The 25,848-nt window shown below is 42.3% G+C and overlaps 1 protein-coding gene across 1 annotated transcript; it reads left to right on the forward strand.

The window, feature by feature from the left end:
* The first annotated feature begins 972 nt into the window (after positions 1–972).
* Positions 973–24,321, forward strand: smim29 (small integral membrane protein 29). Its single transcript, XM_068007826.1, has 5 exons — positions 973–1,048; positions 11,091–11,412; positions 13,762–13,787; positions 16,247–16,352; positions 23,627–24,321. The coding sequence occupies exons 2-5, from the start codon at positions 11,302–11,304 to the stop codon at positions 23,693–23,695; spliced, it is 312 nt and encodes a 103-aa protein (XP_067863927.1). The 5' UTR covers positions 973–1,048; positions 11,091–11,301; the 3' UTR covers positions 23,696–24,321.
* The last annotated feature ends 1,527 nt before the right edge of the window (positions 24,322–25,848 follow it).

The raw sequence follows: 25,848 nt of genomic DNA on the forward strand, positions 1-25,848 counted from the left end.
TCTCTTAGGAATATGAGTCATTTGACATTTTTAATGCCTACAAAACAGATCTCTTCTGATGCTTTCTGCCTGACAAGACCTTGCACTTTTCTGAAGAGACATGTACAGCTGACAAGATAAGTAATGAGATAATGATTGTCCTACTATATACAAGTGTGAATGGCAGTAACAGGTTATGCCCTTCATAATCTGGAAGTCAAAAAAGGCTCAGTATTTTTTTGTGTGCAATGAGTGAGTGAAAACTGTGGGTAAAAAAAGTTGTGTTCTTGTCTTGCTTGTCACATGGCAACTAGAGGCAATTTGGGCAAGAATAGCAGAGCCATAGAGAAAATAAACAAATTCACCTTCATTAGTGAGCCTCCTGAGCCACTGAACAAATCACTGGGAAAATAATATTAACAGAATACTGTTTACTGGAACAGAGTTATTCAGAGGATGTATGACTGAGAAGGATCACTAAGTTGACTGCTTTACCTAGCCCATTTTCAAAATGAAAAAGGAACAACAATCAATATTTTATTATAAGGGGTCAGACCTGTCAAGTGTCTCATCTATAAGGATTGGCAGTCAATCATTTTGGTTTAACAATGCAGCTTATTTTGCTGTCTGCTCAAATGAGTGGCCAGCGAGCAATGGCGTGAGCTTTCCGATGCTGACTAATCTGCTGTACAGTTCCAATGTTTTCTGTGTTTCACTTTAAAAAAAAACCCCGCTACAATTGTTTAAATGGGATCTGTCCCCCTTGTGATCATAAAACTCGCTCCTAACGTTTCCTAGATATTGACAATCCTGACTGTTAATTGAAGCGTTGCTCTGATGCAAATATACTTTCTGCTTTGCAGCTGTCTCCCTCTTTTGTCCAGCACAGTCGCTGCAGTTCTTCCTGACATTTCAGGAGTCCCGCCTTTGATTTTTCCAATTGGTTGACTGCTCGTCTCTAAGCCCAGTGACTCCTTGTCTCAGTGGGCAGATTGACTGTCAATCAGTTGAAAGGTTGTGGAGGGGGATTTTTTTTTTGCGATCTGAAGCAGGGAAGAGCAGAGGGGAGGTAAGAGAGGGTTGGGGTGGGTGTATATTGCATGCTGCTGGATATATCAGGGAGGGGATGGGCTACTTGGCTTTGTGGGGGTTTATGAAGTGTAACGTCTTGGTGTTTCATATGCAATCCCGTTGAGGGTGCACTGACTTCCTGGTATTGAGAGCTGATTGACTGTCGGCCTGCCGCAAAGGGAAACGCAGTAGTAGCGCTAACCTGTTGCATTTAGCAACCTGGCTGCTGTCTAATGAGATCCCGAGAAGCCTCTGTTGCAGTGCTTGCCAAGACCAACTCCAGCTACTGCTCTTCTCCCCTTGCTGGTGCCCCTCCTGCATTTGCTGCTTTTTTAGGCCCTCATTTAACAGAAACAGGAACAATCTTAATGGCTCAAAATAGAAAGGTCATGATGTGGAGATGCCGGTGATGGACTGGGGTTGACAATTGTAAACAATTTTACAACACCAAGTTATAGTCCAGCAATTTTATTTTAAATTCACAAGCTTTCGGAGGCTTCCTCCTTCGTCAGGTTTACAAGTGTTCAAAATAGAAAGAACATCCAAAATAGAAAGAACATCAAAAGCAAAATACTGCCGATGCTGGAAATCTGATATAAAAACAGAAAATGCTGGAAATACTCAGCCAGTCAGGTAGCATCTGTGGAGAAAGAAACAGAGTTAACGTTTCAGGACGATGACCCTTCGTCAGAAATGGAAGAAGTTGAAGATTAAACCGCTTTTAAGCAAGTACAGAACCAGGGGAAGGGGAGGGGAGTTAAGAACAAAAGGAAAGGTCTCTGATAAGGTGGAGGGCAGGAGTGATTAAATGACAAAAGGGATGATTCAAGGGATGACGCAAGGCAAGTAAAGAAACAACAGATCAGTCTAGAGGAGCTGTAAATGTCAACAGCAGAACCATTACCAGCATTTGCTGTCCAAAAAAATGGGAGCAGTGGTTATGATCTGAAGTTATTGAAATCAATGTTGAGTCCAGAAGGTTGTAAAGTGCCTAATCAAAAGATAAGGTGATGTTCCTGGAGCTTCCGTTGAGCTTCATCGGAACAGTGTAAGAGGCCGAGGACAGAGAGATCAGAGTGGGAGTGGGACGGGGAATTAAAATGGCAAACGACCGGTAGGTCAGGGTCACGCTTGCGGACAGAGCGGAGGTGTTCAGCAAAGCGATCACCCAACCTGTGTTTGGTCTCCTCAATGTAAAAGAGACCGCATTGTGAACAATGAATACAGTATACTAAATTGAAAGAAGTTTGCTGTTTCACCTGGAAGGAGTGTTTGGAGCCCTGGATGGTGGGAAGGGAGGGGGTGAAAGGGCAGGTGTTGCATCTCCTGCGCTTGCACGGGAAGGTGCCGTGGGGAGGAGAGCAGGTGTTGGGGGTGATGGAAGAGTGGATCACGGTGTCGCGGAGGGAGCAGTCCCTTCAGAATGCTGAAAGGGGAGGGAGGGGAAGATGTGTTTGGTGGTGGCGTCGCGCTGGATGTGGAGGCTGGTGGGGTGGAAGGTGAGGACAAGGGGAACCATATCATGGTTCTGGGGGGCAGGGGAAGGGGTGAGGGCAGAAGTGTAGGAAATGGGACGGACACGGTCGAGGGCTCCGTCAATTACAGTGGAGGGGGAATCCTCAGTTGAGGTAAAAGGAAGACATATCGGAAGCACTGGTGTGGAAGGTGGCATTGTCAGAACAGATGTGATGGAGACGGAGAAATTGGGAGAAGGGAATAGAGAATAGAATCCTTACAGGAAGCGGGGTGGGAGGAAATGTAATCAAGGTATTTGTGGGAGTTGGTGGGCTTATAATAGATATTGGTTGACAGCCAATCCCCAGAAATGGAGATAGAGAAGTCGAGGAAGGGAAGAGTCAGAGATGGACCATATGAAGGCGAGGGAAGGGTGGAAATTGGAAGCAAAGTTGATGAAATTTTCCAGTTTGGGGTTAGAGCGGAAAACGGCATCGATATAGTCATCAATGTACTGGTGAGAGAGGGGACCTGAGTAGGACTGGAACAAGGAATGTTCCACGTATCCCATAGAAAAGCAGTCATAGCTAGGACCCACACGGGTTCCCATAGCGACACCTTTTATTTGGAGGAAGTGAGTAGAGTCAAAGGAAAAGTTGTTCAATGTAAGAACAAGTTCAGCCAGGCTGAGGAGGGTGGTGGTGGATGGGGAGTGGTTGGGTCTCCGTTCAAGGAAGAAGCGGAGGGCCCGCAGGCCATCCTGGTGGGGAATGGATGTGTAGGGGAACTCGACATCCATGGTGAAAAGGAGACGGTTAGGGCTGGGGAACTGGAAACTGTTAAAGTGGCGGAAGGCTTCAGAAGAGTTGCAAATGTAGGTCAGAAGTGACTGGACAAGGGGAGAAAAAAGAGTCGAGATAGGAAGAAATAAGTTCCGTGGGGCAATAACAGGCTGAAACGATGGGTCTCCCGGGGCAGTCCTGGTTGTGGCTCTTGGGAAGGAGGTAGACGCAGGATGTGCGGGGTTGGGGAACTATCAGGTTGGAGGCTGTGGGGGGAATATCTCTAGAGGAGATGGGATCAGTGATGGTCTGGGAAACTATGGCTTGATGTTCAGTGGTGGGGTCGTGTTCCAGGGGGAGGTAGGAGGAGGTGTCGGAGAGTTGGCATTCAGCCTCTGCAAGATAGGGAGAGGTCTGTTTGGCACACAACAACACCACCGCCCTTGTCAGCAGGTTTAATGACAATGTAAGGGTTGGACCTGAGAGAACGGAGTGCTGCGAGTTCAGAGAGAGTTGGGTTAGAGTGAGTGAGGGGAGTAGAGAAATTGAGACGTCCAGCGTCACGCTGGCAGTTCCCAATGACAAGATTGAGAGGGTAAGAAGCCAGGGGGAGGGGTCCAGGTGGAATGAGACTTCTGAAGGTGGGAGAACAGGTTCGCTGTGCTGGGGAAGACTTAGCCAAAGAAATGGGCACGGAGGCGAAAGCTATGGAAGAAGAGCTCAGCATCATGTCGAGCTCGAAATTCATTGAGGTGGGACGTAAGGGGATGAAGCTATGGCCTTTGTTGAGGACTGAAAGTTTGGGGTCAGAGAGGGGGAAGGTCAGAGGGGATAGTGAAACTATGATAAAGGGGGAGATTGGAGGGAGGGATGGGGTCAGAGGAAAGTGAAGCGGAAGAAGATTAGGAGGGGTGTTTGTTTATTAAGAGTTGTTGAAGCTTGCGGTCCTTGCATCTGAAAGGAAGAAAAAAAGTTTTTTGTTGAAGCACCGGATGAGGCGAAGGATGAAATGGAACTGCGGAACAGGACAACTCTGAAATAGAGTGAGTCGGTGCTGCTGAAGAGAGAGGTCGAGAGCGTGCATGTGGCGGCGGATGGTGTTGAGCGTGGATCTCAGGAGTATCAAAATATGAAAGGTGGAATTTAAGTTGGAATCCTTGCAGAATAAGTCAGAGCCGGAGACAGTTGCTGAACATCCTTATGTTGGGTTTTTAAAACCTCGTCAACGATGCCATGTGCCTGTGATGGTGGCAACATCAGATACAAAGTACCAGCCAAGCATTCTCAAGGACTTTCATGTGTAAGCCTCATCTATTCAGGGACAGAGCTGTGTTAGGGCTTCATCACCGTGTACATTACAGTAGAAAACTGTACCAGGAAGGAATATGGGTTTTACTGGATTTATTTTTTCTGTAAGTTAGATCTTCAATAATGCATTTATGTTTATTCAAAAAAAAATCAAAAGTTGTTGATTGTAGGAGCCTCCTTGAAACTATTGGAAGAATCCACCTCTTGTTAGTTGCTGATCTGTTTCTGTGATGTCCATGGAGCTCTGTACAGTGGTAGGCAAAGTTTGCTGATGTGTTCAAGAATGTAAATAGAAGTACATGATAAAGAATTGTGCGTTGACTTATACCTGGTGAGTGGGCATGCTGAATATATTGTAACTTATGGTCAGTAACATGATCCGTATTCCATGGCTGTTCATCCTCTGTTGAGCAGGTAACATTATAACTACTAATTCTTTTCTCTTGCACTGGTGACATCATTAACTTCACATTTATCTGGCCAGACAACTGGACTATTCCAGCATTTCCAAGAGTGCTGCATCACAAGTGGCATTGTGATGATCATCCAGATAGATCCGGCTGACACCAAACAACCTATTAGGTGTTCAGTCGGTTCCTATAGTTATGATAATTTTTTGCTCAACAAATCTAAATATTTTTGAAGTGAGCTTTATCTAGTGGGGTTTTTGAATGTTTTGTTGGTCTTTTCTGTTTGACATGGCCAATATTGAAAGTGGAGAGTATTCCAATTGAGACCATGTAATGACAATATGTGGTAGTAGATATAGAAAACAAATTGCCTGTTATGACAGTGGTTCAACTGCCCAGGTTTCACTAGTTCACCAGGTCAGTGAACAATGCAAGTAGATTGTAGGCCACATTAAAATAAACATGCTTAGGCCAACATTTGGGCTGAATGGAAAGAAAGGATGTCGTACTTGGTGTACTGGTCATCAAAGGTTTTTGATTGAAGCAGGAAAGTTGTTGAGTTTTGATGAGAGGTTACATCAAAATGTAAAATTGCATTTCCAGCATTTTCTATTTTTATTTGAGGAAAATAGATATTGGATGTGTGCCATGCTATGACAGCCAACCCCTCAGAAAAAGCGGAGTGTTTTTAAAACCCAAATGCAAATAAAAACTGTACCTCACCACCCTATCATTTACATAACTGTACCCCATGCAAGACCTTGGGTAGGAATACAGCAGTGTTAGCCACTTGAGCACATAATCCAGGCTGACACTTCAGTGCAGTACTGAGGGAATGCTACAATATCAGAGGTGGCGTCTTTCAGATGATAAGTTAAACCAAGGCCTCATCTGCCCTCTCAAGTGGACGTAAAAGATCCCACTATTTAAAGAAGAGCAGTGGAGTTCCCCCAGTGTCCTGCCCAATATTTATCCCTCAACCAACATCACACACAAAAAAAACCCCAGATTATCTGGACATGTATCTCATTGCTGTTTGTGGGACCTTGCTGTGCGCAAATTGGCTGCAGTGTTTCCCTCCATTACAACAGTAAGTACACTCAAAAGTACATCTTTGGTTGTAAATGGCTGCTTTAGTATGTCCTGAGGTTGTGAAAGGTGCAATCTAAAAGCGAATCCTTTCCTTTTACAAGCTATTAAACTATGTCAAATGAAAGGAAAGTGGTAATGTAATAATGTCGTCCTCATTATGTAAGTATTCTTTTATCATGTCAGTTACTTTATCACTAATAGTACATCAAATTCTGAGTTTAAAAATAACATTGATAAATATATGATGTACTCCTAGAGCATGTAGACTTAGAACCTATGTGTAGCTGAATGTGAGCTTATGGAGGAAAATAAACTTGCGTATCATAAAAAAGATTGTTGTTGTCCGTAGAACATGTGCTTACATATCTAGAGGGTATCACCCCTCTTCCCATTATGGGTCCTTTACAGACTCTGCCAACACTTTCATCTCTTGTCCTTTTTGATCATGTGAATTGTACGTGATCAAGTATAAATTGTTGCCTTGTGATGTCTTGGTTGTGAAACATCTGAAGCTAAAGGGTTAGAAATGCGTCTTGGGCAGGAGCACAAAACAGGCAGTATCGATTCGACTGCCAGTTATACATTCCGTCAGATATTCAATGAAGTCAATGGGACTGAATATCGAGCGAGGCGTGCAACAGGTGACTGATCTGATACTGACCATTTTGTACTAGCGCCCGAGATAAATTTCTACCCCATAAATTTGCAACTATTAACATGGAAAATTTTGATTATGAAATTGGCAGGAAGAGCTAAAATGGATGATATGATTGCTCTTTTGTAGAATATTTCAGGGTATCTAATCACAGTGGCCTCCTTCTGAAGAGTATTTGAATGCTGATAAGATCAATACCTTCATTGGTTTAATTAAAAATGGATTAATTTTGGAATGTCCAAAATCAGGGGACCTCAGCTCCTGTTTTTTTCATGTATCTGGAGTTATACTGGTTGAAGGCCTTTCCCTTCTATAGAATGTCAATCTGTAAGACCCATCTTGGTGACAGCAGCACATTTATGTCTACAGATGTACTGGATGGGTGTACTGCAGAGATAACAAGACAAAAACATTAGAAATGTAAAACTAAGACCAGAAAATGCTGGAAATGCACAGCACATCAGTTAGCATCTTAAAGTAAATGATTAATATTTTTCCATTACAAAAATGTAGCAAGGTTTCTTATGTTCTATTCAGAGAAGCCTGTGTACTGAGGTTTGGTATGTTTCCTTTAAAGTATTCCATATTCATAATTTGCAGATTGTACTTTTTTTTCTTGTCGTATCTTTTTTAATGAATACTGGTAATTAGATGGGCTGCAGTTGTAAAGGAACAAGGTTTAATATCAGAAATAACACTTTCCAGACAATTTTAAGGTCTCTGTCAAATGCAGGATTATGCCTTGAGGGCTGCTAATAGCTAGAATTTTTGAATTCTAGGTTGTTTCTGGGCTGGGTTGTTCATTGGGTTGCTTAATACAGAGTGCTTACAATAGTAAACACAATCAGTTATGCAAAAGCATATATGCCACATTAAGAGCTTTTCAATGATTCACATGTAGAAACAATGTGCTGCGACTGGTCTATCTATAGCAAGTCTGTCCCTTGAGGTAAATTTGATTGTTTTTTAAGAATCTCCTGCCTTGAGTAGTTTCAAGTTTTCTTTTGTATTTTGTTTACTTGAGCTCTCAAAGTGCGGCTTAAGGGAAGGCTATTTCTTAGGAAATCTTCCTGCGTTTTGATGAAATCTGAGCAATGTTGTTTGACAAGACATTAGGAAGTTGTGTAGCTCGTTCAAGTAAACTCTTGAAAGGTAGTGATGCCATTGATGATGTAGCAATGATAACTGTGCAGAGCAATATGGTCCTTGAAGTTTTACCAACGACAACAGTAACTTGCCTTTATATTGCAACATAACCTAGGATAAGTCCCAAAGTGTTTCACAGAGACGCAATAAAAAAAAGTGGACACTGAGCTAAAGAAGATGATATTAGCAGGGGTAACCAGAAGCTTGGTCAGAGGTGGGTTTTAATCAGGGTCTTAAAAGAGAAGATGGAGGTGCAGAGATAGAGGGGTTCAGGGACAGAATTCCAAAGCCCGTGGACTACACAGCTGAAGGCACGGCAACAGAGGAACAGAGTGTTTGGGGGTAGGGTTGTAGGGCTGGAGGAAGTTAGAGGTAGGGAGGGATGAGACCATGAAGGGATTTAAACATGAGGATGAGAATTTTAAATTTCAGGCTGTGGACTGGGAGCCAATGCAAGACAATAAGGACAGGGGTGATGGGTGAGTGGGGATTGGTGCGGGCTAAATTAAGGGCAACGGTGCTTTAGATGTCACACTTAATTATTTAGTGGCAGCATTCTCGCCTCTGTGTCAGAAAGTTGTGAGTCAAGTCCCACTCCAGAGACTTGAGCACATAGCTAGGCTGACACTCCAGTGCAGTACTGAGGGAGTGCTGCACTGTCGGAGGTGCTGTCCTTCGGATGAGACATGAAGCCGAGGTCAGTCTACCCTCTCAGGTGGACATAACAGACTGTACGGTGCTATTCAAAGGCGAGCAAGGAAGTTTTCTAGTCAACATTTATCCTTCAACCAACATCAAAACAGATTTATTTATCAAGTAACTATTTTGTATGACATAACATTGATTGTATTTGTCATTTATCTCATTGCTGTTTGTGGGATCTTGCTATGCACAAATTGTCTGTCACATTTACCTACATTACAGTGGTAACTACATTTCCAAGGCACTTCATTGGCTGTTCAGTGCTTTGGGACATCCTGGTATTATGAAAGGTTCTATGTAAATGCAAGTTCTTTCTTTCTTGCTTGCTTTGTTTTACTTGTTTTCACATGTTATAGCTGTTCTTCAGTTGTTAGATTTTTGGGGGCTGTGTCAGCTTTTTTGAAGTTGTTGGTCAGATTTTGCTAGTTTTCTAGGTTGGCATGTATGCTGTTAAGTTCCAGAACCTAAGTGAAGACTTGGTGGATAGCTGCTGGCCAAGGTAATGTTTATATGATAGATTAGGAGGGTCAGCTAGGCTGTGGAACATTCTACTTTTTGTGTGAAATCTGTACTGTAGTTTTACTACACCTAACTGTATTTTTGTGTGATTTGACAATTATGCACCACATGCTTTTAAATATGGATAGCACTGGACCACTTTATTTATCAAGTAACCATTTTGTGTGGCATCACATTGAATGTATTTGTTCATTCAGTGTGGTAATTCAATATCCTTACTAAAGCTCAGCATCAGCAGTTTGACAAAGTCTCTTGTCAAATATCCTCAATTAGAGATACTTTCTCAGTGCAGTTACGTGCTGCAATAAGGAATGGGAGAGTTGCTACTTCACATGCACTATTCCCATGTAGAGTAAAAATTGGTGGGCATCTCAGACTAGGTTACTAAGAGATAATCTACAGTTGACCACTTGAATGATGTTTATGGGGCCCTGTAAGTGAGCTGTGAAAACAAACCTACATTTATATAAGCAAAAAAAACAATACTACCTTCAAAATGTTCATGTTTGTTCCACGTCATCATCAGCAGCCAAATACCAAAATAATGCGACTTTACAACACTTTGGGTAGCTGCTGTTTTTGTCACTAGAATTTGTCCTCTTATTGGTCTATTCATTTCTGTATGTGATTTTCTCTTTCCCCCCCCCCCCCATTTGTTGAAGGTTGCAGATGGAGACCTTCGTTAGCAAGGAAATGTAAGAGCATCTTCATAGCAAAGTAACTTTCACACTTAAAAACATACCTTTTAAATATGTCAACTGTTTAGTCAGTATTCACTAGATATATTTTGTGCAGTGGGTTTGTAGACTGGTTATAACAACAATTGCACCCATTTTAATTCTGGCAGCAGTGTATAATAGAAATGGCCAATTTTGTGGCCTGCAAAAATCCTTGTGCTACTTAAAAGAAATTGGAAGTAGTCATCATCATTCTTTGTAGAGTGAGATTTTGTTTAAATTGAAACTTTCAGACTTGCAGTTATGGTTCTCAATTATGTGTTCAGTTATGTTGCCCAACAGGTGTAGCACTAGAGGGGTCTAAATTTAACATCGTTGTGCTGATTTTATGGGCCTAAAACAGGTGCAACAATAACCAATTTAGCGATGCAGAGGCCTGTGCCCGATATGAGATGTGCAAGCTCTGACTGGCAGTTCTGGGTTTTGAGCAGCCTGACCAGCAGTCCTGAATGCTGCTCAAAAAAGCCCAAAAACTTGGAAGATTTTTAGTATTTTGTAGAGTCGGAAGGAGCATTCCTGCTCCTCCTGGCTGCACAAAAATACCTGCAGGCCGCCTCAACCAGCCTGTCCTTGCCTCCCTCCTGATCGTCCCCCTTCCCGGATTTACCTCTGGGCCTCAGCATGGGCCAAAATACGTAAGGCCCCAACAGGGGAGCTGGGTCAGGGCGTCTGATTGGCACTCGCAGCTCACCTGATTTATTCTGATGAGGCCCAAGGACGACAGCTTTTTGTTTCCAGATTTTTAAAAACTTTTCAAACTGCCATGGTGGGATTTGAACTTGCGTTCTCTGGATTGTTAGTCCAGGCCTCTTGACTAGTAGTACAGTAGCATCACCACTATGCTATCGTACCCAGGTTATTATTCCCATAGTTACTGCCTCCTGATCAGCCAGTGACCCGGACACCAGAAAGTTCTTGGCATCCAATAAAAGGAAGGGTGCAAGTGGGGACCACAGAGGTGTCCAAGTCTGGCTCTTGGCCTGCATTCACGCAATTTGATGTGGCAAATGCTGGGTCTAAATATTCACCTGTGTTGCGGGGGAGAGAACTGTAGTTGAAGAGTTCATGAATGTTTGAACATTGAACTGTCTATGCTGTGACACAATGAATCCTTTTACACTAGGTTCTGAGTTACTGTGGTGTAAATTGTGTGTCGCTTCCTATGGATGTTGACAGGAAACTCTCTAATTTGAAATTTGTCTGTGCTTTTTACCTGTTTTGTCTCTTATTTTAGGTGTACTGTGAAATTTCCAAGCATGGCTATAAACGGAGAATTGAAGACCAAATAGAATGACTTAGCTGTGGGTTCTGATGCATCATCTAAATGTAACCAAAGGGTCAACCATCCACATAAGGCCGAGTTCTCCCTTCTCAAAAATCTTGTGAATGAAGACACATAGTTCTGCTGCAGATGAACATTATTCTAGTGGAAGACACATTTGGCTATGCATAATTCTTCAACGACCGTGCCTCCTATTGATGAAAGTAATGCAGTTGCGGGATTTGTTCTAGTGCCTTTCTTTCTTCTGACGTTAATCGGATTCACTGTTGCAATGGTAAAGCACATTTATTATTTGTGCAATCACAGTATAGTTTTGACTTGCTGGAGCTTCATGGATGAGGCTTCTGAGTATGTAGCCGCAGTGAGTGATGGGGTTACGATAAATAATAATATAGGACAGATTGTAAGAATAGCAGATCCAATGTTTTCTGTTTTCAGGATAACTTTATTTTCTTGAAGTATGACAAAAATAATACTGTTATATTGAATGTTAAATGGTTAAGACAATATTGGTAAATGTAATATCCTGGGCCCTTGCTCAAAAACCGTTGGATTATGAAGGATTTATAAAATTTCTTTTTCTTTTCTCTCTATTAGCCATAACAGATTTTTCACATGCCTCAGCAGATTAATGAGGATATTCTAGTATAATTGTTATTTCAAGATTGAGAGTAGTGGATACTAAACTTTGCTTGAAAATAAGAGGACTGCCAAACATGCATAGATATGAAAAATCAGGAAGGGAAGTGTGCAAAATGTAAGGCTATCGATGTACCAAAAAACAGATGACTTTACTGGATTGCTTGAGGTAAAATAGGGAAAGAATAAAAAAGAACATATTCTGTTGTCAACATTAGCAAAGAATAGTTCTTGGTGTAGTATCCAAAGTGAGGATTCTTGGGGGTGTTAATGGTCATGGAAGGAAAAGGAAAGAAATTCTAATACTTGAGAGCTCCAATAAGTTATTTAATGCAATGGAACTATCAATTGAATTTAGGGCCCTGGAAGATGGGCAAGGAAAGAAACAGGCGGTTTAGGAAGAACATATATGAGCAGGAAAGGATAGCAGCTTGAGCAGGAGGAATCACTTCATGTTGAAGATTTGATGTTTACAAATATTAGTTTTAAAGAATAAATCCAAGTTCCACCAAGAATGACACCGTGGCATTTGTTTTGGATGTTTTGTCATCATTGCCCACTGAAAAAAGTTGAAGCCAGCTAGTAATCAAATGAAGATGGTACACCATCTCTCTGATGTAAGAACTCGGTTCATAGAAGCTTCAATTTCGATTAAAATTTGAAATAAACTAAGTTCATTTTTACCTCCTAACATTTCATTTGGGATCCTTCATCAGAACCCATCAGAGGCCTAGGTTTTCTGATCAAAACACCATGGTAAACCATTCATTTTAAATGGGTTAACATCAGTATTATGATCCGAAGCCTTGGCCAGAGTGTCTGTCTAAAATATAAGTAAGTTGTTTTTATTTTTTGGGGGGGGAGGGGGGGAAGGAGAAAGAGGTGGAGAGCTGACACAATGGATAAACTCATTGAATCTCTGATCCCAGCTCAGAGCCTCGCTAAACAGATGTTTGCACTGGAGAAAAGGCTGTAACATGCTTCCATATGGCAAGCCTCACTGAATCTACTTTAATGTCTTGTGCCTTTTTGGTTTGATGTGTTTGAGGCTGATTTATCCATTCTCTGAGACTAGAGACTCCACCTGTAGCTATACCCCCTTTTTAACTTTTTAAAAGGGAACAGTTTTCATTACAGGGGAAAGAACAGCCCAATGTTGCGTTGTCGCTGTGACGTCCAGCATAAAATGATTTTGTGATGCACTGCATATTTTTGATGGGGTTTATGTTATCATCCCAGATGCTTGATCAGGAAAAAGGTTGCCAGGTATTGTTTTATAGAGTTGGCAGCACTTCAGTTGTTTGGTGCTGAAGTAGAGGAAAATTCATGGTATTTTCATACGTCATTACTATTTCCTGTACTAGAACCCTCTGGCCATTCACTCTTGGAATGGATGGCATTCCTTCTCATCAAATTGTTAATAACTATTTTGAATGTTCTAAACAATTAATGTATGAGATTTCCTTAGTGCCCATCAACCAAAGGATCAGTATAGACTGATTGAATTGAATACTTTGAGATGTCCATCCAATAGTAATTCTGAGGGTAGTCAGTAGAGGGTTTCAACTCTATGGCTATCATGCAAGACCCTCTTTCCTGCCAACTACACATTCTCAGCTATTGTGATTTCTCCGTTAGCTATGGATAATAATCGACCAACTTACTGCATTAAACTGCTGGCGTGTTCGTCTTACAATGCCTTTTAGAATTCTATCTTGTCTTGCCAGCAGAGTTCATTCTGGTCTATTGCTACTGACTCTAATGGTTACTGCAGTTAAAAACTCAGTGTTAAGGAATACGATTAGCAAAAGTAGAATGACCGTATTCATTCTGAAGCTGTGCATATAGCAAACTTTCTCATGCCTGTGATTATTTTGACATTACCTCTTGTGCACTGTTGCATACATTCATTACACTAATTTTTTTATAAAAATCAAACTTTGTCTTTACTGAATCACTTTTGTTTGTCTTTTTTTTCAATCAGGTGATGTATATTCAGAAGAGACGCAGGTAACCAATATTAATCTTGAGTGACTAAGATCTGTGGGCTTACTGAAGTTCTGTATCTAAATATAGTTTGGTTTATTGATTTATATTACTTCCATATGTGATAAATGCATGTGATTTGGTTCTTATTTTAATAGGAATGTAGTACAGTTATAAATAGTCCATAAATAGGATGTTACCAGGAAATATATAATGTGAAATCTGATATCATTGCAGTTTATCCACTAGTAAAATAATATCTTGGCTCACCTGAAGATACACCCAGAATTGCTGTCTGTTTGATACCAATTGCCATATGTCAGCCAGTGGACGTACTGCTAAGTATGGTAATGCTGTATGTACTGTAAAGTGTATTATATTGAGATTCAGATGACTGTAAAATACTCCTCAAGCTTCATTCTTAGGTTTGTTTTAATCTGGATCCCCGCCTATAATAAATGTTATCCTGAATACTGCAGGGCTGGCGTCTGTGAAACTGTACTCAAGAGTCAGCACCTTCAAGAGAGAAAGGGAAAAAATTGTGTGGGGAGGAGGGGGAAGTGGAGGGAAGAAATACAGAATGAAAAATGGCAATGACCACAATTTAAGAGATGTTGCAATTCAAGTGACTTAAACTAATTAAATGTAATTACTTTGTGACTCATTTACAGGCAATCACATCCATTTTTGTACTACACTGTTCCCAGGGAAAAAAAAACTTTGTGTACAAGCTTACTATTGTTTACTGTTCACTAGGAAAATTAAATGCAGCAGCTGTTAATATTTAGGTCATATGGAACTAATTTTTAGTTTCCTGCCAGCAGATTTTTGAAACCTAAGTAATGAAGGGGAGAGTACACACCCACATTATTACACAATCATAGATTGTACCATATGTAAATACATTTCCTGTCTGATTGATCTTTATTAATCATATCACTGGATTTATATTGCATAAAACACATTGGGCCAGAATTTGCTGGGAAAATAACAGCGAGTTAAAGGCGCACACCATTATTAATGTATAAAAAAATCCAGCAATTTGTGGCAAGAAAGTGATACGCTGTGAGTTGCAAATCAGCACAAATTGCTGGACGATTTTCACCGTTCTGCCGTTAGCCTCACAAAAATGGGAGCTCACCTTGAACCTCCCCATGAGTTTCAAGAAATTGTTGCAATTGCACTGTAAATGCGAATTAAACTCGCCGCAGAAAGTTAAGGCTGCTCTTTAATGACGTACGGACCCTGTTAATGGGGTAATTTATGTTTCCAATGGTCTTCTACTTTGAAACCAGTTCCCCCTTCCACCCCCTCAATGTATGTGGGTCCATTAATTTGTAAGTAACCAATAATCACCAGGCTGATTCCACAAGTAACATGGTTAAAAACAATGGTAATCTGAACCCAGAAGGCTGTCTTATTCACATGTTTATGTGTCATGTTCCATAGGCAAAAAAACTTGGAATTACACATTTCCTTGCATGTAATTTGTGGATAAACTTTGTTTAAATAATGTCCAAGCTGCCAATTCAGAGCTTTGCTAATCATTCAAATCCTTAAATTTAATTGGTTAAGGAGATAGACTATTGGTCCCATCATTCACCAAGGTCTCAGATGCCCCTTTGACCTCGCATTTCCAGCAATTTGCAGCGCAAAGTTAATTGGAGTTGAAGGGTGAAGAAAATAATCCAATTTGCCCCAAATTCTGGGCCATTGTATTCTTCCGCAAATGAAAAAGAAGGAGGGAAGAGAATATCGGCTACATTTTTGTTTGGTCTTACACGTGTTTGTGTGTCACCAATGTAATGTTTGTCTCATCGGTGTAATGTTTTCCTTTTCTCCAAATATCTTCCCTCTGCCTCTCCTGAGGGCACTGCATCGGGTTGGAATACAGTATCATAAATGCTGGCCGCCCTCCGATCACTGATCCAAGTGGCCTTCTTGATGTGTGAGCAGGGGAGGTTGAGTGCTAGCGTGTTGCACAGCCACTATGGGAGAGGGAGGGAATATAAGGGATACTTGGAGCCCAATTGTGACAGCCCACCATTTAAACTAACTAACTCAGCACAAACTGAGGATCAAATCTGGGATTTTCCTAGTATGTGTGACTTATTTCCACACTGGGCACTGCATTTAGAACATAAGAACATGAGAAATAGGAGTAGCGGTAAGCCATAAGGCCCCTCGAACCTGCTCCACCATTCAATCTCTCCTCATAGGACAACCCTCTCATCCCAGGAATCAATCTAGTATCAATTTAGCAGATCAGCCATCGGGGGAGCCTGCAGCTATATTTATTTTGAATTGGTTTACATATTATTTCCCTAATTAGTCAATAGCATTAATTTTTCTTTTATTTGACTGGGATATTTACATCTAGTTGTTACTCATTAGTTTTGCTTAAGGATGTGTAACCAAAAACAACAACAAAAAATGTAACGTCAGGTTTAATTACGGATTCTTTTCTCGTGGCTTTTTTCAAGGTTGGACAAGCTGCGACACCAGCTGCTGCCCGTTTATACCTATGACCCCACTGAGGAGATGAACGAAGCTGAGCAAGAGCTTCTCCTAGACAGTGACGAGCCAAAGGTGAGCACAGAGTCTGTGAGAGAGTGATTGGTCATTTCACTTTTTTTTAAGAAACACATTGAATTGGCGTCAATGTACAGTGTTCAAGAATCCATTTAAAGATTCAGTAAGTAGCTGAACCATTTGGACCAGGACGGTCCCAGGTTTGATCCCCAGTCAGCAGATTTCAGCTGGGGTGCCAGTAGAATCATAGAATCTTACAGCACGGAAGGAGGCCATTCAGCACATCATGACTATGCCAGCTCTTTGAAAGAACTATCTAATTAGTCCCACTCCCATGCTCTCTCCTCATAGCCCTGCAAATTTTTCCTTTTTAAATATATATCCAATTCCCTTTTGAAAGTTACTATTGAATCTGCTTCCATCACCCTTTCATGCAGTGCATTCCAGATCAAAACAACTAGAGACGCTGCAATTGGCCTCGGTGCTCTCCACTTAGGGAGGGAAACATCAGCCAGGGTGCTGATCACCATCCAGTGACCCCAAGTGGGAAGGCAGATGTGTGAACATCAAATGAGGACAGGATCAAGATTGGCTGTAATGTCTCACATTGTCAAATTGCCCATTTAACTAAACCCCAGCAATGAGGCAATGTCTTCCAAAGGGGAGGAGAGAAAATTGAAGGGAAAAAAAAAGTTGATTGAAAATTTGAAGTAAAGCTATCCTGACGGCTGAGATAAAGGGGCCAATTTTTGTCTCATTACCACCCTATTTACTCCTGTAAATGGGACAGTAGTGAGATGAAAATCAGGGTGAAGAAACATCGACTTATTGCTGGAGGTCCACCCATTTCAATTTACAGGCGGACTTCAATTTAGGTGGTCAACACTCCCACCATAAACTGGCAGGGACCTAATTAAAATATTCAAACAAGTTAACTGATGTTAGAGCCCACAAGGCACTTTTTGTGTCAATCAGAGCTGTCTCCGTAAATCCCTCAACCTCCCACAAACCATGGGCGGTACAGGTTGGGAGGCAGCTATTTTCAGTGCTACTTAAAAGGACCATTAGCTGGTTTGTCACTCATTCTTTCTTCGTTATTTTGGAAGTTTTGAGCCTTAAAAGCGAAACGTTCATCTCCTTGGTATTGGGTGTGTTCATTACATTTCCCTGACAATGTTGACCACCCTCTCACTCCCCTCCTGATCTTTCCAGCCCTCCCCTTTAAGGCGCTGTTGCAGGACCATGATCAATATCTGCCCCACTGGAATTCCTGCCCTCCCAAATAGCCAGCTGCCTAAAAACAGCGCAATTAGTGCTGACAGCCCACCTGCTCTATTAAAATGAGGCCGGACCACTAAAATTGTTCAGGCCTCCTGCCGACATCATCAAAAATCAACTCAAAAATGTCAATTTCTGAGCCATATAAACTAGAAAGCTTCAAGGCTCGATTTCCCTGGTCTCTATTGAATTAGCTGATTTCATCTAAGGTAACAGTAGGGTGTTAATGCTGATCGCAGCATCTCTGGTTAAGGAGTGGAAAATTATCCAGTATTCCCATTCCTGATTTCTATATGGCAATCTCCTACTGGTGTGTGAATACCAGGTGAGGACAGAATTGAGCTCGGACTTGATGTGGGATAGACTGCAGATACTCCCTGTCGATCCTCACACATAAATAATTGATATTTGGCTCAGGTACCAGAGGGCAGTCAGCACCAATTGAACCATACCCTCATGTCTTTAGGGGGGGGGGGGAATTTGGATTGTGTTGGGGGGGGCGGGGGGAATCTACAATAGAAGTAGAAAATTCTGGAAATATACAGGAAGTCAGCCAGAATACAGGAAGTCAGTCAGAATCTGAAAGGGGGAAAATTAGGTTTACATTTCAGGTGGAATCCTTCAACAGGGTTGGCAGTGCCAGGCTGGAGAAGCTTGTTAATAGTTTTGACAAAAACAAAAGAGGGTGGGGCGAATAAATAGAGGCAAAAAGTTCTAATATGCTAACTACTCTCGCATAACTGTTAGGAAATACATGTTCATAGAATACATGATTCTTGCTGAAGAATAAATTCTACTGCACAGTCATCTTCCATTCCTTTCCCCTGAATTATTATTTCTAATATCTACATGAATTTTTTTTTAAAAAGGCATCTACAGAATATTTTTTGCATGGAAGCTATTTCATGGAGAAGGCGCATTTACTGTCCTGGGGTCAGTCTGCTTCTCACTGCTTACTGAAAATCTGGAAGCGCCTATTCTGTTTGGGCAGGGAAGTGGGACTAATTGGATAGCTCTTTCAAAGAGCTGTGACAGGCATGGTGGGCCAAATGGCCTCCATCTGTGCTGTATGATTCTATGATCTGTGTGCCCTTTTGGCTGGGGCTAGTGTTTGGGGGGGAGGGGCGGCGAGAAGAGACCCAAAAGCTCATGGGGAGAAAATAGCTAAAAAGATTGAAAAATAAATTATATGGAAAATGCCTTCTCTTTCTTTTTCTTATTCTCCTTTTTCTCATCTTTTGTCTTTATCACTTTTGCTTTCTTCTCTTTTTCTCTATCTCTTTTTTTGCTGTCTTTCTTTCTCTTTTTTTTCCCTCATAACTCATACTATTACAGGTTTAATTGATATTGGTTTCTTTTGGGCATTTTATTTGTGTTTGACATTTCAGTTGTTAGAACTGAATGAGGTGAGTAGATGGATGTGAGTGCCTCTGGTAGTATGCAGGATGAGTAGCACTCTGAGCTGCGAGAATTTGCTTTTATTGGCCACATTGTGAGATAAGAGCTTTGGGTTCCAAATTAAACTGATTAATTCTAATCTAAGCTGAAAAAGAGCTATCCAGCTTAATCACACTTTCCAGCACTTGGTCCATAGCCCTGTAGGTTACGGCACTTCAAGTGCACATCCAAGTACTTTTTAAATGAGTTGAGGGTTTCTGCCTCTACCACCCTTTCAGGCAGCGAGTTCCAGACCCCCACCACCCTCTGGGTGAAAAAATTTCTCGTCAGCTCCTGTCCAATCCTTCTACCAATTACTTTAAATCTATGTTCCCGATCACTGACCCCTCTGCTAAGGGAAATAGGTCCTCCCTATCCACTCTATCTAGTCCCATCATAATTTTACATACCTCAATTAAATCTCCCCTCAGCCTCCTTTGTTCCAAAGAAAACAACCCCAGCCTATCAAATCTTTTCTCATAGCTAAAATTCTCCAGCCCTGGCAACATCCTTGTAAATCTCCTCTGTACTCTCTCTAGTGCAATCACATCTTTCCTGTAATGTGGTGACCAGAACTGTACGCAGTACTCAAGCTGTGGCCTAACCAATGTTTTATACAGTTCTAGCATAACCTTCCTGCTCTTATATTCTATGCCTCGGCTAATAAAGGAAAGTATCCCTTATGCCTTTTTAACCGCCTTATCTACGTGTCCTGCTATCTTCAGGGATCTGTGGACTGAAGGTCCCTTTGTTCCTCTACACCTCTCAGTATCCTCCCATTTATTGTGTATTCCCTTGCCTTGTTTGCCCTCCCCAAATGCATTACCTCACACTTCTCTGGATTGAATTCAATTTGCCACTTTTCTGCCCACCTGACCAGTCCATTGATAGCTTCCTGCAGTCTACAGCTTTCCACCTCACTATCAGCCACAAGGCCAATTTTTGTATCATCTGCAAACTTCTTGATCAAGCCCCCCACATTCAAGTCCAAATCATTAACATATACCACAAAAAGCAAGGGATCTAGTACTGAGCCTTGCAGGACCCCACTGGAAACAACCTTCCAGACGCAAAAACACCCGTCAACCATTACCCTTTGCTTCCTGCCACTGAGCCAATTTAGAATCCAACTAGCCACTTTCTCTTTGATCCCATGGGCTTTTACTTTCTTGACCAGTCTGCCATGTGGGACCTTGTCAAAAGCCTTGCTAAAATCCATGTACACTACATCAAACGCGTTACCCTCATCGACCCACCTTATTACCTGCTCAAAAAATTCCATCAAGTTAGACAGACATGACCTTCCCTTGACAAATCCATGCTGACTGTCCTTGATTAACCCGTGCCTTTCTAAATGACGATTTATGCTGTCCCTCAGAATTGATTCCAATAATTTGCCCACCACCGAGGTTAAACTGACTGGCCTATAATTACTCGGTCTATCTCTTTCTCCCTTATTAAAAAACGGTACATAGTTAGCAGTCCTCCAATCCTCCGGCACCACACCTGTAGCCAGGGAGGATTGGAAAATGATGGTCAGAGCTATTTCCTCCCTTGCTTCTCTTAGCAGCATGGAATACATTTCATCCAGGCCTGGTGATTTATCTACTTTCTTTCAAAGATGCTAAACCCCTTAATACTTTTTTTTTATTCGTTCATGGGATGTGGGCGTCGCTGGCAAGGCCAGCATTTATTGCCTATCCCTATTGACCTTGAGAAGGTGGTGGTGAGCCGCCTTCTTGAACCGCTGCAGTCCGTGTGGTGAAGGTTCTCCCACAGTGCTGTTAGGAAGGGAGTTCCAGGAATTTGACCCTGCGACGATAAAGGAACGGTGATATATTTCCAAGTCAGGATGGTGTGTGACTTGAAGGGAAACGTGCAGTTGGTGTTGTTCCCATGTGCTTGCTGCCCTTGTCCTTCTAGGTGGTAGAGGGTTTGGAAGGTGCTGTCGAAGAAGCCTTGGCGAGTTGCTGCACCGCATCCTGTGGATGGTACACACTGCAGCCACTATGCACCGGTGGTGGAGGGAGTGAATGTTTAGGGTGGTAGATGGGGTACCAATCAAGCGGGCTGCTTTGTCCTGGATGGTGTCGAGCTTCTTGAGTGTTGTTGGAGCTGCACTCATCCAGGCAAGTGGAGAGTATTCCATCACACTCCTGACTTGTGCCTTGTAGATGGTGGAAAGGCTTTGGGGAGTCAGGAGGTGAGTCACTCACGCAGAATACCCAGCCTCTGACCTGCTCTTGTAGCCACAGTATTTATGTGGCTGGTCCACTTAAGTTTCTGGTCAATGGTGACCCCCAGGATGTTGGGGGATTCAGTGATGGTAATGCCGTTGATGGTCAAGGCGGAGTGGTTCGATTCTCTCTTGTTGGAGATGGTCATTGCCTGGGACTTGTCTGGTGCGAATGTTACTTGCCACTTATCAGCCCAAGCCTGGATGTTGTCCAGATGTTGCTGCATGCGGGCTCGGACTGCTTCATTATTTGAGGGGTTGCGAATGGAATTGAACACTGTGCAATCATCAGCGAACATCCCCATTTCTGACCTTATGATGGAGGGAAGGTCATTGATGAAGCTACTGAAGATGGTTGGGCCTAGGACACTGCCCTGAGGAACTCCTGCAGCAATGTCCTGGGGCTGAGATGATTGGCCTCCAACAACCACTACCATCTTCCTTTGTGCTAGGTATGACTCCAACCACTGGAGAGTTTTTCCCCTGATTCCCATTGACTTCAGTTTTACTAGGGCTCCTTGGTGCCACACTCGGTCAAATGCTGCCTTGATGTCAAGGGCAGTCACTCTCACCTCACCTCTGGAATTCAGCTCTTTTGTCCATGTTTGGACCAAGGCTGTAACGAGGTCTGGAGCCGAGTGGTCCTGGCGGAACCCAAACTGAGCATCGGTGAGCAGGTTATTGGTGAGTAAGTGCTGCTTGATAGCACTGTCGACGACACCTTCCATCACTTTGCTGATGATTGAGAGAAGACTGATGGGGCGGTAATTGGCCGGATTGGATTTGTCCTGCTTTTTGTGGACAGGACATACCTGGGCAATTTTCCACATTGCCGGGTAGATGCCAGTGTTGTCGCTGTACTGGAACAGACTTCCTCTCTCACTATGTTTATCCCATTCCAATATTTCACACTCCTCCTTAACTACAATCTCTGCATCGTCCCTCTCTTTTGTGAAGACAGACGCAAAGTGTTCATTAAGAACCATACTCACATCTTCCGCCTCCAGACGTTGGTTACCTTTTTGGTCTCTAATAGGCCCTACTCTTTCCTTAGTTATCCTCTTGCTCTTTATGTATTTATAAAACATTCTTGGGTTTTCCTTAATTTTACTTGCCAGCATTTTTTCATGCCCTCTCTTTGCTTTCCTAATTTCCTTTTTAATTTCACCCCTACACTTTCTATACTCCTCTAAGCTTTCTGCAGTATTGAGCTCTTAGTGTCTGACATAAGCTTCCCTTTTTTGCCTTATCCTTGTCATCCAGGGGGCTCTAGATTTGGCAGTCCCACCCTTTTTCTTTGTAGGAATATGTTTATTCTGAACCCCTTGAATCTCCCCCCTTGAATGCCTCCCACTGCTCTGACACTGATTTACCTTAAAGTAGCTGTTTCCAGTCCACTTTTGCTAAATCACTTCTCAGCTTAGTAAAATTGGCCTTTCCCCAATTAAGAACTTTTACTCCTGTTCTATCTCTGTCCTTTTCCTTAACTATATTAAATCTAACTGAATTATGATCACTACCACCAAAATGCTCTCCCACTGATACTCCTTCCACCTGCCCAGCTTCATTTCCTAAAACTAAATTCAGAACTGCCCCCCACCTCTTATTGGGCTTGAGGTCTCCTGAATGCAATTTAAGAATTCTGCGCCCTCTATACCTTTTGCACTGATTTTATCCCAGTTAATATTAGGATAGTTGAAATCCCCTACTATTACTGCCCTATTGTTTTTGCACTCCTCAGAAATTTGTCTGCATATTTGCTCTTCTATCTCCCTCTGAATGTTTGGGGGTCTATAGTACACTCCCAGCAGCGTAACTGCCCCTTTTTTGTTCTTTAGCTCAACCCATATGGCCTCATTAGATGATCCTTCGAACATATCATCCCTCCTCATAGCCGTAATTGTTTCTTTAACCAATATTGCCATCCCCCTCTCTATCTCGTCTGAAAACCCTGTGACCAGGAATATTGAGCTGCCATTCCTGCCCCTGTTTAAGCCATGTTTCTGTAATAGCTAAGATATCGTACTTCCACGTGCCCTTAGCTCATCTGCCTTATTCACTATACTCCTTGCATTGAGGTATATACCATTAAGCACTGCCAAACTCCTTTGTTGTCTAGTTTCTAAACTTTGTTTCCTCTGCCTTCCAAACTCACTTACTAATTTTCAGCCTTCCATTTCCAGCTCTGCTTCTCTCCCTTCTGAATCTACACTCAGGTTCCCATCCCCCTGCCAAGCTAGTTTAAACCCTCCCCAACAGCACTAGCAAACCTCCCCATGAGGATATTGGTTCTAACCCAGAGGTTCTAATTCCTAAGTGAAATAACTTGAAATTCAGTGCTAAAGTGTAACTAGTGTTTGTATGCTTCTTGTTTTGACAGATTGTACAAAGCTGGGGGACATCACAACAGTATAAAAGAGCATTTTTCACAAAGAGTATGAAAGCATGATCTTTCAGTTACAATTTTGAATTGACATAGTCAAAGACATCTGGCGGTTGCTGATCTATGTGCTTTTACAGAGGAATCGCTACAAAGTACTGAATCTAAAAGTCGTGTGCAGGATTGAGAACCAGATGACTCGTTATATACAAATGAAATGTATTGTTGGATGGCATGTTTGATGCAAATATGGAGGCCTCGATACATATTTTTTTGCCTTACAGAGGCGCAGCTGTGGTATGCCCTGCCCTATTCATGCTGCATATACATACCACAGGCAGTATTGAGCTCTGGAAAGTTGCAGTAAATATGTATGGCACCATTAAGAGATTTATTTTTCAGTTAAGATTTTTGTTTAAAATTTCCAATAGAATGTAGAGGGTTTTAGTCAATGGAGTACTTAATGCTGGCTGCAGGATTTGTGGGTTATTTGGAGTTTTGGGTATTGTTTTATTTTGAGCTGATTACTCAGTTGCTATAGACAGAAGGTAATATAAAATTTGTTTTTTGTGTAATGTATAAATTTTGAGTGGTCAGTGCAGTGTTTGAAAATAAGCTGTCAACTGAAGGGCAATTTTGTTGAGGTTTATACTGAAGTGTATTTTACAGATTAAACCATCTCCTTCCTTGAATAATTACTGACTTACTGAGACCTTGAATAAGATATGCATCAGAGAGCCCTCAGATAGCCCAGCATTCTGCCTTCATGGAGAGAAGCTGTTGGCCAGTTCCTGTATTTTTAGTAAATATTAATTCCTTTCAGGAACTTGCAGTACAGAAAAAAATTCTGTGGCACAACTTTTCTGTACTCTTGTATGGTCTGTTATACTGAAGATCCTGGTATGCTGTGTGAGGCAGCAGCACTGATCTATACTGACGGCTCTGCTCTTCTCCATGGATGTTTAAATGCATCTTTGAGCTCTGCTCATCAACATCCAAATAGCTGGTTACATTTTTAATATGTAGTACAAATGTCTCCAAAGAGACAGTGGCCTGGATATTAACTCGGAGCTGGGAAGAGAGCGGGGGGAGGGGAGAGGGAGGATTTTCGGATGGGAAAACCAAAAGGAAGAGTTTCTCTCACGCAGTGACAATTTTGACGGTAGGATGTCTTTTAAACTTTATCGACAGGTTTCGTGCCCGACAGTCAGCCAGATTGACAGGCTGGCTGCTTGTCGGGCAAGGAAGCAGCTGGGGAGCGATCGGGATCTTCGGGGATTGGATGGGGGAGGGGGGTTGCCAATCACAGGGCGGGGGGAGGTCGCCAATCACGGGGCACGATTGGGGGGAGGTCAGACATCGTGTGGGGGGGCGTTCGGACATCGCGGGGTCTGTAAAGAGGTTAGCTTTGGGGAGCCGGGGGAAGCACTCCTGCTCCTCCTGGCCCACAAACGGTGATTTAAATGCACTTACCTCATGTCCTTTTTGCTTCCTTTTACCTGCCGGAAATCCCGCAGCCCAGAAAACCCGGCTTCAATGGGTTAAAAATTAAAATTTTGGTATAATGGAGGCACGCAGCTTCCTTAATAGATTTTAATGACTGACCCGCCTCTTGAGAGCGGGTTGGTGACCCGCCTCCATTAAACCTGGAAGGGGGAGCATTGGAGCCAGGTTGTGGTCACGCTGCAAATTTCTACTATTTTAACTTCCCACCCACCCCCCCCCCCCCAATCCACCTGTTTTTGGGTGTTAAAGTTGCCTCAAGTGTCTTCCAGGGGGTCCCCAAACCTCTTTACAAGTCCCTGCATTACATGCACCTTGAAGATAGGCATCCAATTCCTAAATAATCACTGTCCAGAAAGCACAAATCACTGCACATGCTAAACCAGTAGAACAAGTGTTTCCAGTTCACAGTTCCACTTCACTGACCATCTGCTCCCACTTTGGTAAACTTAAGAGAAGGTTTTTAAATTGAAATAGTTTTAAGTTATTTTTATTTGATTTGCAGTTTTTCAATCGATAAATTTAATGAATTAGTACTTTGACTTCCCTGACTGCAGTTCAGGCCCGTCTCTAAACTGCTAGCAGTGAAAGTACACACTTGCGAATGCAAAGTACATTTCTCCCGGGTTGCCAGCAGCAGTGCCTGGCAAATCAATCCTCCATTCCCAGAGACTCCCAGACAACCCAGTAGGTTTGGCAACCCTACTGATAGATACTGA

The sequence above is a fragment of the Heptranchias perlo genome, chromosome 27 (genome assembly GCF_035084215.1).
Source record: "Heptranchias perlo isolate sHepPer1 chromosome 27, sHepPer1.hap1, whole genome shotgun sequence".
Taxonomy (NCBI): Eukaryota; Metazoa; Chordata; class Chondrichthyes; order Hexanchiformes; family Hexanchidae; genus Heptranchias; species Heptranchias perlo.

Coding starts and splice junctions, on each gene's coding strand:
- smim29 (XM_068007826.1), top strand. CDS start 11,302: ATGCATAATTCTTCAACGACCGTGCCTCCTATTGATGAAAGTAATGCA. Junction 13,788..16,246: donor TATATTCAGAAGAGACGCAG/GTAACCAATATT, acceptor GCTTTTTTCAAG/GTTGGACAAGCTGCGACACC. Junction 16,353..23,626: donor TAGACAGTGACGAGCCAAAG/GTGAGCACAGAG, acceptor TTGTTTTGACAG/ATTGTACAAAGCTGGGGGAC.